Consider the following 15,220-nt stretch of genomic DNA (forward strand, 5'->3'; position numbering starts at 1 on the left):
CAATGAAATATAGAAATTTGAGAAAAAGAACTTAATGAAAAACAAGAAATTCCATTTTTTTCTTTTTCTTCTTCATCCTCCCTTTCTTCTCCATCTTTTTCTCCATCTTCTTCTCCTTTTACATTTTAGATCTGCTCTAATACCATGTTGGAACTTAGGATTCCATGATGTATAATCACATTAGAAGAGGATTAAGGGTTGAGAAGAAGAAGAAGAGTTGTGGAGAGAAGGTTTTAGGAGGAGAAGAAGAGTGACAAATTTGGAGAAAAGAGGAGGAAGAATAGGGTAATGGACTTGTCCAAACCCTCCCCCTTAAGTTGTATTTAAAGATATCAAAAGTACTAATAATATTAAAAAAAAAAAAATATCAAAAGTACTAATATTACAAGAATACCCTTCACCCTAGTAAGAGTGAATAAAAGACATAAATTATAAACTAATTACATCAGTGCTATCTTTATGAGATGACTCTTTATTTACCATCATGCCACCAATGTGTGGCCCTATAGGCCTTCTCCTTGATCTGTGGGTTTGAGTCCATCTTCCACTCACTTGGGCTTGGGCCCATCTTCCTTGATTGAAGGTTATTCTTCTAGGGGCATATCTTGGTTTTGTGGGGTTTCACTCCTGCTTGTGGTCTTCAGCTTGTCTATGATGAGATGATGTCGTTGTGTTCAGATTTATCTATTTCTTGGCATCATATTTTTAGATCAAAGAATCATTTCAAAAATCATGTTGTTGATGGTTTAGCTAAATCTGGTGTAATAAGGACTAGTTTATTTGTTGGGGAATCCTTCTCCGATGGGGCTTGAGGACTTTCCTCTTTCTCTCCTTTGTAATTTCCTTGTTATTTAATGAATCTCCATTTTCAAAAAAAAAAAAAAAATTCATACAGCTGAGCGGAGAGTGAGAAAAGGGACAAAACACTAAAAAGAGGGATTTAGAGTGAAAAAAAGAAAAAGGGGAGAGGATGCAGACTTGATCTATTTGCTATATGTCCTTCCTCTTGCTATCTATCCTTTTCTTATTTTTATTATTAATTAAGAGGATTTTTATTGGAAGCAGAAAATGGGAAATACGAGGAACATTCATAATGCTTCAGACTGAGCGGCAGGAAAACCAAGGACCAAACTGTACCCAGTGACTAGAAAGAAAAATACTAATAAACCACTGGGAGCAAACAATGAGGAATTGCTCATCCACTCCTTCACTGTATTTATAATAATCTTATGTAAACTTAGTCCTTGGTAAATATGCTCTGTCTTTAATTATAACTAAGAGGTGGCTTGATCATTGTCTACTTTTGTGCCTTTTGAGACACCTTTTTTCCCCTCTTTGCTGAATATTTCTGCTATTTGTCCAAGGAAAAAGGTAAAACAGTAAAGAGGACTATTCTGAAACTACACCTAATTCTCAGAAATTATGCCTTCAGTATTCATTACAAAGGTGCTGTAAATGTCCATTTTCAATACAAAAATAAACAACCTATGGTTAATGCAGATGTTCAAATCAATATTATTTCCATTTTACTACTGGGTATTGAAAGTAAAGTAGCACTTTCGCGAATCTATTTATCCTTAATTTATAGTTGTATGCTTTGCTTCTTGTGTGTGGCATTTGCTTGTTCTTTTTTAAATGGCATATTTTTTGTTTGATGCTGATCGAAGGTTTGTTTCAGCTGCTGATGATATAAAGCCAATTACTCATCTTCTTGTTGTGAATGTTACATCGAAGAAAGGAATCAAATTACTGCAAGAAGGCATTCACCACCTGGTCAATATTTTATCATTATGCATTTTTATTTCTCTTTCTCTCTTTGACTTTGTCTGTCTATCTCTCATTCTCCGTTTCTTTCTCTTTTTGTTGGTGGAAGTAATGTTAGAATGTTGATGCAGATGCAAGGGTCTAAAAGGGCACGTATTGGTATACTATTCAATGTCAACAATGTTGCTGATTTGCCTTCTTTACACTTGATGAATGTTTTTAAAATTAGTGCTTCCACATTCAGGTCGATTATTCACTTTTGGTTGCTGCTGGTGCTTTTTTATTTCATTCAGTTATTGTCCTTCTACTTTCACGTTGTGCTTTGAAATGTCTTCTGATGCATTGGTACTGATTAGTGGTTTTCTTGTGGTGTTACAGTAACAAGCAGAAAATACTTGAATTTCTCTATCGGGTTTGTTCAGTTTTTGAGCATGTGTATATGCTTAGAGCAATTGATGCTGAAAGTACTCAGTTATTTATTGATAGAGTCTGTGAGCTGGCTGAAGCAAATGGTATTCCTTCTATGGAGTATAGAGCAGCTCTTTTAGAATTCTCTCCAGACATCGTGAAGAACCAATTGGATAAGGTCTGTTTTTTTTTTTTTTTTTTTTTTTTTTTTTTTGTATTGTATCACGCTGTTGGTCCACTCCATTTTCCTGGTCGCTTGTCTTGATGATACTTACCTGTGTAGTTGCTAGCACATAAATTTCGTTTGGAATATTTCTTTCTGTATTTAATATTATATTATGGATTTTTTTTTTCTGAATGGCAAAGATTTATTAGAAAACTGAGAGTAAATATAACAAAAGGGGACGGAATTCCCAAGGGAACTGAGGGAATAAAAACAAGGGAAATGTTATACACCCATATTCGCTTCATTGCAGTAAGTCTAAAACGACCCCTATTACATTTACTTTCAGAACTGAAGCAACTCAATGCATCTGGTTTTGTTTTTTGTAACACTTGTGGGTCTTGTAATTCATAAATTTCATACCCCCTTTCACTAACCAGCAGATGCCCATAGGCTGTGCTGTGCGTCTTTTAATACAAACCTACACAGCCTGCAGTCCACAGTTTACTCTTAACTTTAAAAATGAATTCTAGGGAGAAGAGCAGGTTACCTATGCCTATTTTACTCACAAACCTCCAGTAACAGTTACAAGAAGTCAATGTTTTTTGTTTACACATGACAAGTTCTGTTTGTTAGTGCTGTGTTCGTTTTTGAGTCCTAGAGCTTGTTGCTCTCCAAAAATTTGTTTGATATTTGATTGCAATAGTTAAATGTGCTGCAGGCGGCCCATTTTTTGTTCAGGCAACTTGGAGTTAGATCTGGTTCTTGTGCAGTTATTACGAATGGAAGGGTGAGTCTTCTTGTCTAACTTTTTTTTTTGTAAGAATGGTGAGAATAGCATTATGAGAAAGGATGTACAAAATACTTTTTTCTATGGGAAAAGCCACTTTCACCACAAAGAAAGAATGTACAAAATATATAATGGTAAGAGCTAGTTTCACTCCAATAGTACAATGAAAATTAAAAAAAGCAAAATTAATGGAGATCAACCCTGGAACAAAATCATGACACCATTTCAATTCCTCCAAACCTGATTCCGAATGGTTTTGACCGCCTCCTTTGTGCTGCCTTGGTCTCCTCCTGCACGCCACTGGCTGAGGGCAAGCTCATATAAGACAGGTTCCAATGCCACACATGCTTGTATTATAGCCCCTTGGAATCATATCTTTACCTAAATGAGTGGATCAATTGATGACTGCAGGATGACAACTCGGCTTGCAGTCTCTACCCCCATTGCTTCAGTTTGTGACTGGAGTCCCTCCTTGCATCACCATGGCCTCGGTCAGTGGATTTGGATTACGGGCCTTCCGCTTGAACTCTGGGAGAGCGGTGTATTCACTCTCATTGCCAGCCGCTTTGGTACTTTGATCAGACTGGACAGTAGCACGGCTGAACGTTGACGACTTGACCAAGCCAGGCTCTTCATCAGCCTCAGCCGCGTTCACTCTGGGACGACTTTCCTGTGTCTTGACGCTGATCAGTCCCACCTCTAGACAGCATTTTGCCTCTATGTCTCAGATTACCTACCCCACCTTTCCCATCAGCATCTGACCCCCGACAGAGATCCCCCACCACATTGACACCCCTACTCCCTCCCTGGCATCGCATCGATACTAGGACACCTCCTTGCTCCTGACACTTGGCCATCCTCGTGCCCCCCCCCCCCCCCCCCCCACTTGGGACGGTTGCCAACATCTCACACACCTACAACAACCCGATTCCCCCTACCCCTGCTCCCACATAACCATCCCCATTGCCCCCTTTTTCAAAAAGAACCCTCTGAAATATCCCCTCAGACCCTGTCTGCCATCATTGCCCCCCCTATCGCTCGTATGGACCTCTCACCGTCGAGCCAGCCCCCTCCCAGACCCACCTCCTCCCTCCTTTTCGGCAGTGAGTCCTCATCTTCTTCCTCGTCTAGGACCAGTCAACCCAGGCGACCTGTTACTAGATCACCTCCTCATTTGGCGATCTACTAGAGTCGTCGTCACACTTCTGACCAAGCCTCCCCTCCTGGGGAGCCTAGTGGCCCTCCCCGCCAATTAGGGGAAATGATTCATGGAGACTTTTGCTTTCCCCTGCCGGATGATAGAAACTGACAGCTCTACTTGCTTTTGCAGAATGAGTGCCACTAGTTTGATGATGAAACTTGGGGTCGTATCTCCGAGTTGGCTCGAAGAATGGGAGTGGTTTACATTGATAACATTTTGGGTGGCAAGACCACATCAGGAGTTTGTAGAGAAGTCAAGAAATGATTATTCTTTCTTGGAATGTTCGTGGGATTGGATCCTCCTGAATGCGTGCTACTGTTCATAATCTTCTTTCCAGAAGTAACCCATCTATTGTAATCCTCCAAGAATATAAATGTCAGAACCTTTCCAATTCCATTATGCATGACCTTCGGGGTTGTAATAATTTAGAATGGCTTGCCATCAATGCTACTGGGTCTTCTGGTGGCCTCTTTCTCCTTTGGAACTCCTCTGCAGTTGAAGTATTAGATCACATGATTGGCTCTTTCTCTATTGGAGTTAAGTTGCATGATAGATGCACTGGTTTCACTTGGGGGTTTGACGGCATTTATGGCCCTACCAGATACCGGGATCGTCGCTCTTTTTGGGATTAGATTTCTGGCCTTCTACCTCTTTGGCCCATTCCTTGGCTCCTTGTCGGGGATTTCAATGCAACCTATTTTTGTAATGAGAAGTCTTCCTCTACCTCCCAGACTACCTTAACCATGAGGCAATTTGCTGACCTTATCAACAATTTTGAGTTGGAAGAAATCAACCTCTCTGGCAAGACATTTACTTGGTTAAATGGTCAGAGGCCTCCCATCCTTTCCAAGCTTGATGGGTTCCTTGCCACTGGTGACTAGCTCAGACTTTACGGCGATACTTGTGGTCGGTTTGGAGCCGTGCTGGCTCCGACCACTGGCCTATTCAGATTCATACCAAACTTGATAAATGGGAGCCTGCACCTTTCAGGTTTGATAATTCTTGGTTGTTGGTTATGCACTTCGCCGGCAACGTCGTCTGTGACCCTAACTATGATGGTTGGTCTCTCCCCCGCAAGTTGAAGCGTCTCAAAGTAAAACTGAAATCATGGTCCTCGTAGCGTCGCCTTGTTACCTCCTCTCAGAAATCCTCTCTCTAGCCTCAGATTGCTGCTTTTGATATGGTTGAGGAACAAAGATGTCTTACTCATGCTGAGTTTTCTAACCGCATATCTCTTCAATGCAATTTTCAATCTATTTTGCACTCCCAAAGGGTTCAATGGAAGCAAAAAACCCGCTTCATGTGGTTGGCCTAGGGGAATGCTAACACAAAGTTCTTCTATGCTATCGCCTCGGCCCGCAGGAGGACTAACCGGGTCACCTCCTTGTCTATTGACAACGAGGTTACCTTGGATAGGACCTCCATTACTAATGTTTTTCTCAGTTTTTTTTTTTTTTTTTTAAATGATGCTGTTTTTCTCACTTTCTTTGTAGATCTGTACAAAGAGCACCACCACCGGACCAAGCTCTCCAGTCTTCACTTCTCCGCGATTTCCCCAATTTTAGTGAGTTTCATTGAGCTTCCTTTCTCTGACTTGGAGGTTGAGGTTGCTGTATTGGGACTCCCCCGACATAAGGCCCCGAGGCCTGACGGATTCAACGGGGAATTTTACAAGGCTTGCTACCCCGCTGTGAGGTTGGACATCATTTCCATGGTCCAAAGCTTCTATGATCGTGGAATCACCTTTAAGAGCGTGGGTGCTTCTCTTATTGCTCTGGTACCCAAGAAAACTAGTGTGGAGCACCCTTAAGATTATCGGTCGATCAACCTCATTTCAAGTCCCTACAAGAGCATTGCTAGCATCTTGGCATGTTGTCTCAAGGTTGTTTCTACCTTCCATCATACACCGAAGCCAGGGTGTTCAAAGGCCGTGATATATTTGACTTAGCTATGGCCACACATGAAATTGTGGATCATTTTGCCAAGATGGGCCGGCCACGGTTTGTCCTCAAGTTGGACCTTGAGAAGGCTTTCGACTGAGTTAGTTGGTCCCTCTTGGACGACATTATGTAGCATATGGGCCTCGAAAACCAATGGAGATTTTGGATCTGTAGTTGTATTTCTTTAGCCTCTTTCTCCTTGCTCCTCAATGGCACGGTCTGTGGCTTCTTCCAGGGCACTCGAGGCATCCGTCATGGAAACCCCCTCTCCCACTCCTCTTCAACATCATTGTTGAGTACTTATCCTCTATGTTCTACTATGCCCGCAACATTGGTTGGTTAGAGGCTATCTCCAAAGATAGTTGCTTTGACATCCCCCTGCTCTAGTTTGCGAATGACACCATTTGCTTTGGCGTCGGCACACTTGACCAGGTTCGCAACATTAAAGGGCCTTTTTGTGGGATCACTTCTGGTCAGAAAGTTAATTGGGGAAAGTCAACCTTCATGGGATATCACATCGACCCCCCCTCCCCCTACTTGCTTTAGATTATGGCAAAGACTCTACGATGTCCCATTGCAATTGCTCCCACATACTACCTGGGTCTTCTTCTTACTGACAGTAGACCCAGATGGGTCTCTGAGCTCCTGTGATTGAGTGGCTTGAGCGATGCCTCTCCTCTTGGAAGGGTAGGATGCTCTCCAAGGCTGGTAGATTGATCCTTTTAAAATCATGCCTTGCGGGTATTCCCAACTACTTCCTCTCTTTCCTGGCTTGGCCTGCCTCTATTAGCCGGCGCATTGACATGATCAAGAGACATTTTCTGTTGCGTGGCACAGGAAACGAGTTTCATTATCACCTTGTTAGTTGGGATGAAGTGTGTAAGCCAAAATCTTTGGGTGAGCTAGGGATCAGGCACTCCAAGGAAATGGGACATGCTCTATTGCTCAAGTGGTTTTGGAAGCTCAATTCTTCCTCGGGGGCTTCGTGGTGATAGATGGATCACTGGCGGCAACTGTGGTCATCTCTCCTCCATCTGGATGACCATGTTTCATTTGTTCTCCTCTTTCCGCATTGCCATTCGTTTTTTTGTTGGATATGGCTCCAGTTTGCATTTCTGGATGGATTTGTGGTCAGGTGATAGCGCTCTTGCCTCATCTTACCCTCCATTACTTCAACTTACCACCAGTGCGACTTATCTGTCTCTGATGCTTGGCGGAATGACTCATGGAATCTCTGCCTTAGATGTGGCCTTACTGATGTGGATGCCATTTCTGCTTGTGTCTTGATTGATAGTCTCGGTAGTGTTATGGTTCGCCCTCAGATGGCTTACCGGATGACTTGGCTCCCTGATGATAGGCGACTCTCGGTCTCCTCGACGTACGGTCATCTAATGGGATGGACCTGGCCTCCCGCCCCATATCCAGCTGCTCTTGCCTGGTGCCTCTTGGCCCCGACCAAGGTGAAGTTTTTTCCTTTAGAATGCTTGCCACAACAAGATCCTTATTGCAGACAACCTTATTAGGCGTTGCAACACCACTCCCGATCCTCTCCGCCCCTTTTTGCGGACGGTGGCTGAAATTGTGAATCACCTCCTCCTCCATTGTGACTGCACGTGGAAGGTCTGGACCTACATGATTGACATCATGGGGCTCAACTTCTGCATCCCTCTTGACCTGAGCACCATGTGTTGTTTCTTCTCTGAAACCCGCCTGCCAACTTGGGCAAGCTTCTAATGGCTGCCTGCATTACTTTCGTTCCTTGGTGCCTTTGGAAGAAAAGGAACTCCAAACGGTTTGACTGTACTTTCTGCTCTACTGTTGAGGTTTCCTTCATAGTCATTGGGCTCATATTTACCTAGATCCGCACCCGGAAAGAGTTTGCCTGCCTCTCTTGTGCCCTAGTCCTCACCAATTGGAAGATTATTGCTCAGATGTCTGTCCCCATTGCCCCCCGCCAAGTTGTTATTTGGGTGCCTCCTCCCTCCTGATATTATAAGCTAAACTTTGATGGTAGCTCCTTTGGGAACCCAGGTTTGGTTTGGTTTGGTGGGGTGATTTTTTATCCAGGGGGCACTACCATCCTCTCTTACTCTGGCCCTCTCGGAATTGTTGACTCGACCACTGCTGAGCTCTCCAGTCTCCTTCACAGCTTGCAAATTTTTTAGAATCGCTTCAGTGGTCTCCTTATCGTGGAGGGAGACTCCAAGTCTGCCATTTGACCAAGTGTAGGTCTTCCCAGATAGGGTAATCTTGTCTAGATCCCAGCAGCCCAAAAAGTCAGCAAAGAGCCTCATGGAGGTTGTGATTCTCTAAGATGGCAGGGATTTCTCATGGCAGAAGCGGTAATCTTGAAGTCGCCCGCAAGCATCAATGGAATAGGCCACATCTGACAAGTCCTCAAGAGGTCATCCCAAAAAATGTGGTGCTCATGGTGTCTGGTAGGGCCATAAACACCCACTAGGCACCAAATATTCCCCGAACCTTTGTCTGTCAACTTGATTCCAAGGGAGTATGTGTCACAACAATGATCAAGCATCTCTATGGTACTGGTATCCCACACCAATAGTAGATGTGAGGTCATTGAAGACCCTCATAGTAGATGTGATCCTGGTGGCCGGCAGGGTTTGCTCGAAGTAAAATCAAATTGCATTGAAATCCCTAGCAAGGAGCCAAGGAGTGGTCCAGCCTAGTAGGCGGTTGTGAAGTTCCTCCCAGAAGGCAACACGAGCACTGTAGTGAATGGGGCCATAGACTCCATCAAGACTCCTGGTGTGGCCCATATGCCGATCATAGAGTTGGAGCCCAATTGTGTGGGTATCAATCTTGGTGCTAAGAACCTCAACAAAGTTAGGATTCCAGAGGAGGAGGCCCCCTAAATGACTGATGGCATTAATGGCTGTCCATTCCAGCTCAGAGCAGTACCAAAGGTCCCTCACAGTGGTGACTGCTAGAGATTTACATTTTGACTCCTAGAGGATGGCAATTGAAGGCCTGTGCTGGGAAAGGATGATCCTAATAGTAACTCGCTTATGGCATGAGCCAATTCCCTGGACGTTTGAGGAGATAATTATCATCTTGATTGTGGTTTGGGGATTCCAGCTTGCTCGTCCACACCAGGGAGTTGTCCAGAGTAGACAACTCTAAATTTGTCAGCCAGTTCCATCATTTGGTTCCAAGTCACCTCATCGTACTTGTGCTTTTCGGATTGGAGTCAAGTGATGAGTTGTTTGGATCGCTCGCTAGAGGGGGGAAGGAGATGCACCTGAGGTTTGGTCGAGAGGGAATTGTTGAAGGCAGCTTGGCTCCCCGGATGAGGGTTGGTGAAGCCGGCCTTTTCCCTTCCTGCTGTACTTGGCCAGGAGCAGTGGAGAGGTGAGACCAGAGCACTCCTGGGACAGTAGAGGGCCAAGGGTGTGGGATGATGTGAGTGGTGGCAGATGATTTGGAGTCCGAGTGGCTAGTTGGTGATGAAGGAGCTGGGGAGGAGGGACGAGGGTTCATGACTGAAAGTGGTGTGGGATGAGAAAGAAGCATCTCTGTTTAGGAAATAGGAAGGGGGAGGAAAGGGAGGAAGATGGTCAGGCTGGCGGCTGGGATGGAGGGCCATTTTTTTTGGGTTGACCTGGATGGGGTTCAGAGTGGTTGTCAGGTGTCTTGGGGGGATATGCTGTCAGAGGGTGGTATCTGGCTTGGTATGGCAAGGAGGGGTCAGGGTGATGTGGAGGGGGGTGGGATTGAGTTGGCATGGGGATGAGGGCCATATTTTTTGGGTTGACCTGGATGGGGTTCAGAGTGGTTGTGAGGTGTCTCGGGGGGTTATGCTGGCAGAGGGTGGTATCTGGCTTGGTCTGGCAAGGAGGGGTCAGGGTGATGTGGAGGGGGGTGTGATTGAGTTGGCAAAGAGGGATTAGAGGGGCCAAGGAATCTCTGAAAAGCTGCCAAGGATGCTTGATGGTTATCCATTGCCCAAAGGAGAAGTTAGTGTGAGATGGTTGTCAGCTGCAAGGATGGGTGAACTTGGGTGGGCGATGGCTTCTTTTGTGGCAGTTATGTCAACTGGGTTTTAGAGGGTGAGGAGCTAGGTGTGATGTTAGATGTGGGAAATATGTAGAGTGTAGTCGAGTAGGAGATGGGTTGCAAACCAATGTGAAATAAGGGAGCCATGCAAGGTGCCTGGGGATGTATAGACGAGAAGGGCATGTGCTAGTTTCGCCCTGCAGACTGTCAGTGCTTGGGCAGAAGGGTGATGGAGGTGAAGTTTGGAAGTTTTTGTCCGGTTGGGGGTGAAGAGGCGGAGTATTCAATGTGGGTGGCAGTGGGGGGAGGTTGGGGGAAGGTAGTTGGGTAGTCTGGCCAACGGTTGGGAGGCTAGGGAATGTGTTGCGGCGAGGTGGTCGACAGGGTTATGGTGGCTAGTGGTAAGAAGAGGTAGATTTTCATGTCTTAGTCTTCTGTGGGATGCCTGGATGTGCACCGTTTTTTGGGGACGGCTGTCGTCTTTTGCTACTGCGGTGGTCCTCTGAATGTCATCTTCGGCTGTGGTGGTCATCCATTCTGTGCTGCACTGCTGATGGTGGAGGTGCTCATCTCCTTGAATAGTGTCGTCAGTCTGGAAGGCGCCCCGAGGGGTTGTATGCCCAAAGGTGGTCGTCTTGTTTGCAGTGGTTTTCCCATTGCCGGGCCGAAGGACAAAGCTCTCGTCTTCTGGTGCGGCGCATCTCGATTCTGACTTTCTTACTTATCAAACAAGAAGTTCCATATCTACTTTTAAAAGAGCTCCTTGATTAGTAGACCAGTGCAAAACTCATTGGTCATAAAAACCGAATCCAGAATTTAACTTCCCTTAACAAAGGCTTTCTAGTTGAAACTAATAATCAAATTGAGAACCTTCTTAAGCTTGTTAGCTAGGAGCCTAACGACTAACTTATAAGCATTAGATAGGAGGCTTATCGGTCGAAAATCTCTGGGGTCTTCAACACCTGAGTTTTTGGGGATAAAGGTAATTAAAGAAGCTCCCATTCCATTAGATTTAACACCATTATGGTAAAAATAATAAAAAAGCAATAAGAAATCTTATTGCAAAAAAGATGAACCTTTTTTAGACAATTTAGAATTATAATCATTTGGACCTGGTGCTTTATCTGTAGGCATGGAGGAGTCTACTGCTTCCACTTATCTTATCGTTCCCAGATATATATATATATATATATATATATATATATATATATATATATATTTCAAAAGGGTGGCAATTGAATAAAACATAAACCAGGTGAAGAAACACAATTCAAGAAGAAAGAACAGGAGAAAGTATAATATGAAAATAAAATAGCAAATCTAGGACATTCCTATATATTTCAAAAGGGTGGCAATTGAATAAAACATAAACCAGGTGAAGAAACACAATTCAAGAATAAAGAACAGGAGAAAGTATAATATGAAAATAAAATAGCAAATCTAGGACATTCCTATGGAAGCTTACTCTGCAGTTAGACGTGTTTGATTTCTATGAAGAGTAATGGTTGTCATCCATGTAACTCTTTTGTCATAATTGGTTATGGTTGTTCTCTATTGCTCATTTTCATCTGTTGATACTATAGATTTCTCTGCCCCCTCCCCCCCTCTCATCTTTCCTCTGTAGCTGGGGCAGTAACTATTCTTGATACAACTAGCACTGTTCCGAGAAATGCATCTTATTCCAAAGTATTGGCCAGGTGATATTTCCTGTGGAGCACAGTACCTTCTTAAGCGATGATCTTCGTCTCCTAGAAGAGGTGGAGTTTGAGCAGAGAGTAAAACACATCGCGGAAATTATTGAAGAAGTTGACTGGCAAGATGTGAACCCTGATGATCTAACAAGGTTTGGTTACATTATATATTTTGAAGTCATCTTTTGCAATTCAAGTTAAATTTTATAGTGCAGAGGATACTAATAAGCGTTGCCCCTTGCCTTTACCATCTGAGACCTATGTTTAATTAGTTTGGGGTAGCCTCTGGTTGTTTTTGTTTTTCTCAGACTTCATCTTGCAACGTTATTTCTGGTCTTTCACTAAGATTAGATTCTCTTTGAAAAGCTGTGTATTCTTGTTACATGCTGGTGCTTACTGAAGGAGGAAGCGGATCACATTTTTAACTGCTCCACCAGTTGGTGGAGATCATTGAATGTATCTTTCATGACACCTTCTTGGGCTAACTCCACTCTTGCCTTATGCTAAAGTTGGATCCATGTCCATCCCTTATTTGATTATTTGAAGTTCAGCATCCCAACTAATAACTTCAGAATTTTTCTTGTCATTAACTTATGTCAGATTATCACCACCAAAACTCCTCTTTATGTCCAGACTAAAGAAAGGGACAACGGGCCTGAGAGGTGGACAACATAAATGCGATTCAAATCAAACGAGTCTTAAACTAGCATAGATCCTTGCTTTATACCTGATTAATGTTGTTGAAATATGTACCGAGGGTTATTTGGTCATTTTATGATGTTTTTTTCACCTTCTTAGGTCAGGAATGTTTTTTGGGTAAGTAAAGTTGAGTTGAGTAGGTTTTTAGCAAGTTATAATATTTGAATAGAAGGGCATATTTATCTTTTGATGTTGTATCTCTTTAAATGATTAATCAAAGAAGTTTAAGGTTGAGTTCTGATCCCTAAGTGCTGCTCTTCTCACGCAGCTTTACCTCTTCTGTTCTCTCTTCTTCCTCTGATACCAAACATGCTGCTCTTGTCATGCTATTTTATCTCTTATTTTCTCTTGATTCTTAGTTTCTTCAAAAGTTGGGTCCATTTGGCAGCTTCTTCAAGATCTAGATTATCAAATCCTACCTTTCCTGTCAAATTGCAGGAGAGTTTGGCCAACCGAGGTTCAACTTGTTCCGGTTCTACTGAGATATTGTTTTCAAGATTTCACCATCCTTGACTTCTTTTCTGCTTCTCATACTCCACTGTCATTGCTGCCTCTTTGAAGGTTTGATTTGCTGTGATTGTGGAAAGGATCTTTGTGCTAGTGGTGCTCTTTTAATTGGCTGTGTCGAAGTACTTATTTTGATTGATTTCCAGATAGTTGCAAGTGGCACAATTATTTATTTCCGATCCAACCCAGTCTCATCTTTCTCCAAAACAAAAGGACAAGCAATAAGCTTTGTGACTCTGGACTCCGATATTCCATAGACATTTATCAATTGTCTGTATTGAACTCTGAAGTGAAAAATTTATGGCCTCGTCCACAGCTCCATTCTCCCCTTCCTAACAAGAGCCTTCTGAAGCTATATGATGGCTCCTTAAAGAGCAATGGCCAGGTTGTCGACAAAACTGATACCATTCACTGTTTTGTTTGTCATTTTACCACATAAGATGAGCCGGAAGGGATAAGCTCCACATAAGATTTTCTTCGTTGTTTCTGAACATGAATTGCTTTCAATCCCTGATCTCCTGCTTTTTGGTTCGTGGGGTACCAGCAGTTCTTGATCATCTACCTGTCTAACAATCTGCTATGCCTCGTGGTCCAACTGATTGTCAGAGCTGGGTGATTCTGCTCACCACAGATGGGTTAGGTACTTGATTTTCCACACTTAACAGACCGGTCTTTTGGGTTGTATTGGCTAGGCGTTTGACATGGTATCAGAGCTGGACACCACGTTCCGCGTTCGAATACCGGCGGAAGCGGTAGGGAATGGGAACAGTGGGTGTCAGAGTTGGGTGGTTCCGTCCACCACTGATGGGTTAGGTACTTGGCTTTCCGCACTTAACAGACCGGTCTTTTGGGTAGTATTGGCTAGGCGTTTGACACCGACCACAATGTTCATCCACAATCGTGATTTTGCTAGTTTCACCATTCAATTCCTCTTGCTGTTCCTCTACTCATCTCGAAGTTATGCATTTAAAATTTTCTTGCTTATGGAACGTGATTGTGAACCTAATGCAAATGTTTTTATTTTATTTGAAACTCAATGACTTGGTGAGTAAAAAGTTTTGTTATCACGTAGGCATGTTTGTTGCTCTTAAGCTTCAATCTTAGAGTGCTTTTACGTTTACAATGTTCCCTTGAATTCATACTATTTTCATTTTTTTTATTTCTTGAAAATGGTAAATTTTTATTAAAAATAAAGTAACTAAGAAGAGTGTAGACGAAAGGCCTCAAGGGGCGAACTGAAATACATGATCTAAAACAACCACCTGATTTAGCTAACCTGTCTGTATCATGATTAGCTGATCTTGACATATGATTCCAAGTAACAACAAAGTTAGAGCATAAATGGAGAATCTCTGTAATAATGCTGAAGGCGTCTAGAAGGAATTGTGGAACTAGAAAGAAATGAAATGATTCTAGAAGAGTCTTCTTCAACCATGAGAGGTCTAGAAAATTTCGAACATAAAGCTGTATGCTTCTTAAAAGAGCTGGAATTGCACCTTCAACTGCATTACATGTATCAATTAGACATTATTGGTGGCTTCATCTTTTAGGATATGTGTGAAAAAAATCCTTATATCACTTTTGTGGTGTGCAGTAAATTCTTCAGTGACTCTATTATGCTTGTTTCTTCGTCATTGTCTACTCGTGAAAGAAGTTCTGATAGGGCACACTTCGAGATCTTAAATGCTGAGTGCAGGTATGGACTCCACCTGTTGATAGTACTTTGAAGATGTAAAGCATTATTTCAAACTGAGGAAATGGATAAGAGCTCTTGTCAAGATACTGTTTTTTTTCTTCTAATTTACTGTAAGGCACTTTGTGGTGTTTCTATTTGACATTCACGATATGCTTGAGATGGGATGGTATCCCTTTTATGAATGAAGTTCTTCACGGCGTTTGTCTGTTCTTGTTCAAGTTTTTGGATATCCAACCATTGATCCAGTGAAGTGGTGCACTCTGGTTGAACTGGTTCCAACAACTGGTTTGGCCAGTATGGTGTCATTTTAAATTAACATGAACCAGTAAGTCATGGATCATCAT

General features: G+C 43.0%; 1 protein-coding gene across 1 annotated transcript in view; it reads left to right on the forward strand.

Annotated features, from left to right (window-relative positions):
* Positions 1-15,220, forward strand: part of LOC137947053 (UDP-glucose:glycoprotein glucosyltransferase) — a 109,443-nt gene that overhangs the window by 74,028 nt on the left and 20,195 nt on the right. The window contains exons 18-23 of the mRNA XM_068793344.1: positions 1,679-1,773; positions 1,896-2,008; positions 2,143-2,350; positions 3,057-3,125; positions 11,981-12,126; positions 14,775-14,876. Coding sequence (XP_068649445.1) covers positions 1,679-1,773; positions 1,896-2,008; positions 2,143-2,350; positions 3,057-3,125; positions 11,981-12,126; positions 14,775-14,876 — 733 coding nt within the window. The remainder of the gene's footprint in view (positions 1-1,678; positions 1,774-1,895; positions 2,009-2,142; positions 2,351-3,056; positions 3,126-11,980; positions 12,127-14,774; positions 14,877-15,220) is intronic.

The sequence above is a fragment of the Aristolochia californica genome, unplaced genomic scaffold (assembly GCF_029961685.1).
Source record: "Aristolochia californica isolate CCGP_79_NKW_82.1479 unplaced genomic scaffold, dmAriCali1.0.hap1 SCAF_12, whole genome shotgun sequence".
Classification (NCBI taxonomy): domain Eukaryota; kingdom Viridiplantae; phylum Streptophyta; class Magnoliopsida; order Piperales; family Aristolochiaceae; genus Aristolochia; species Aristolochia californica.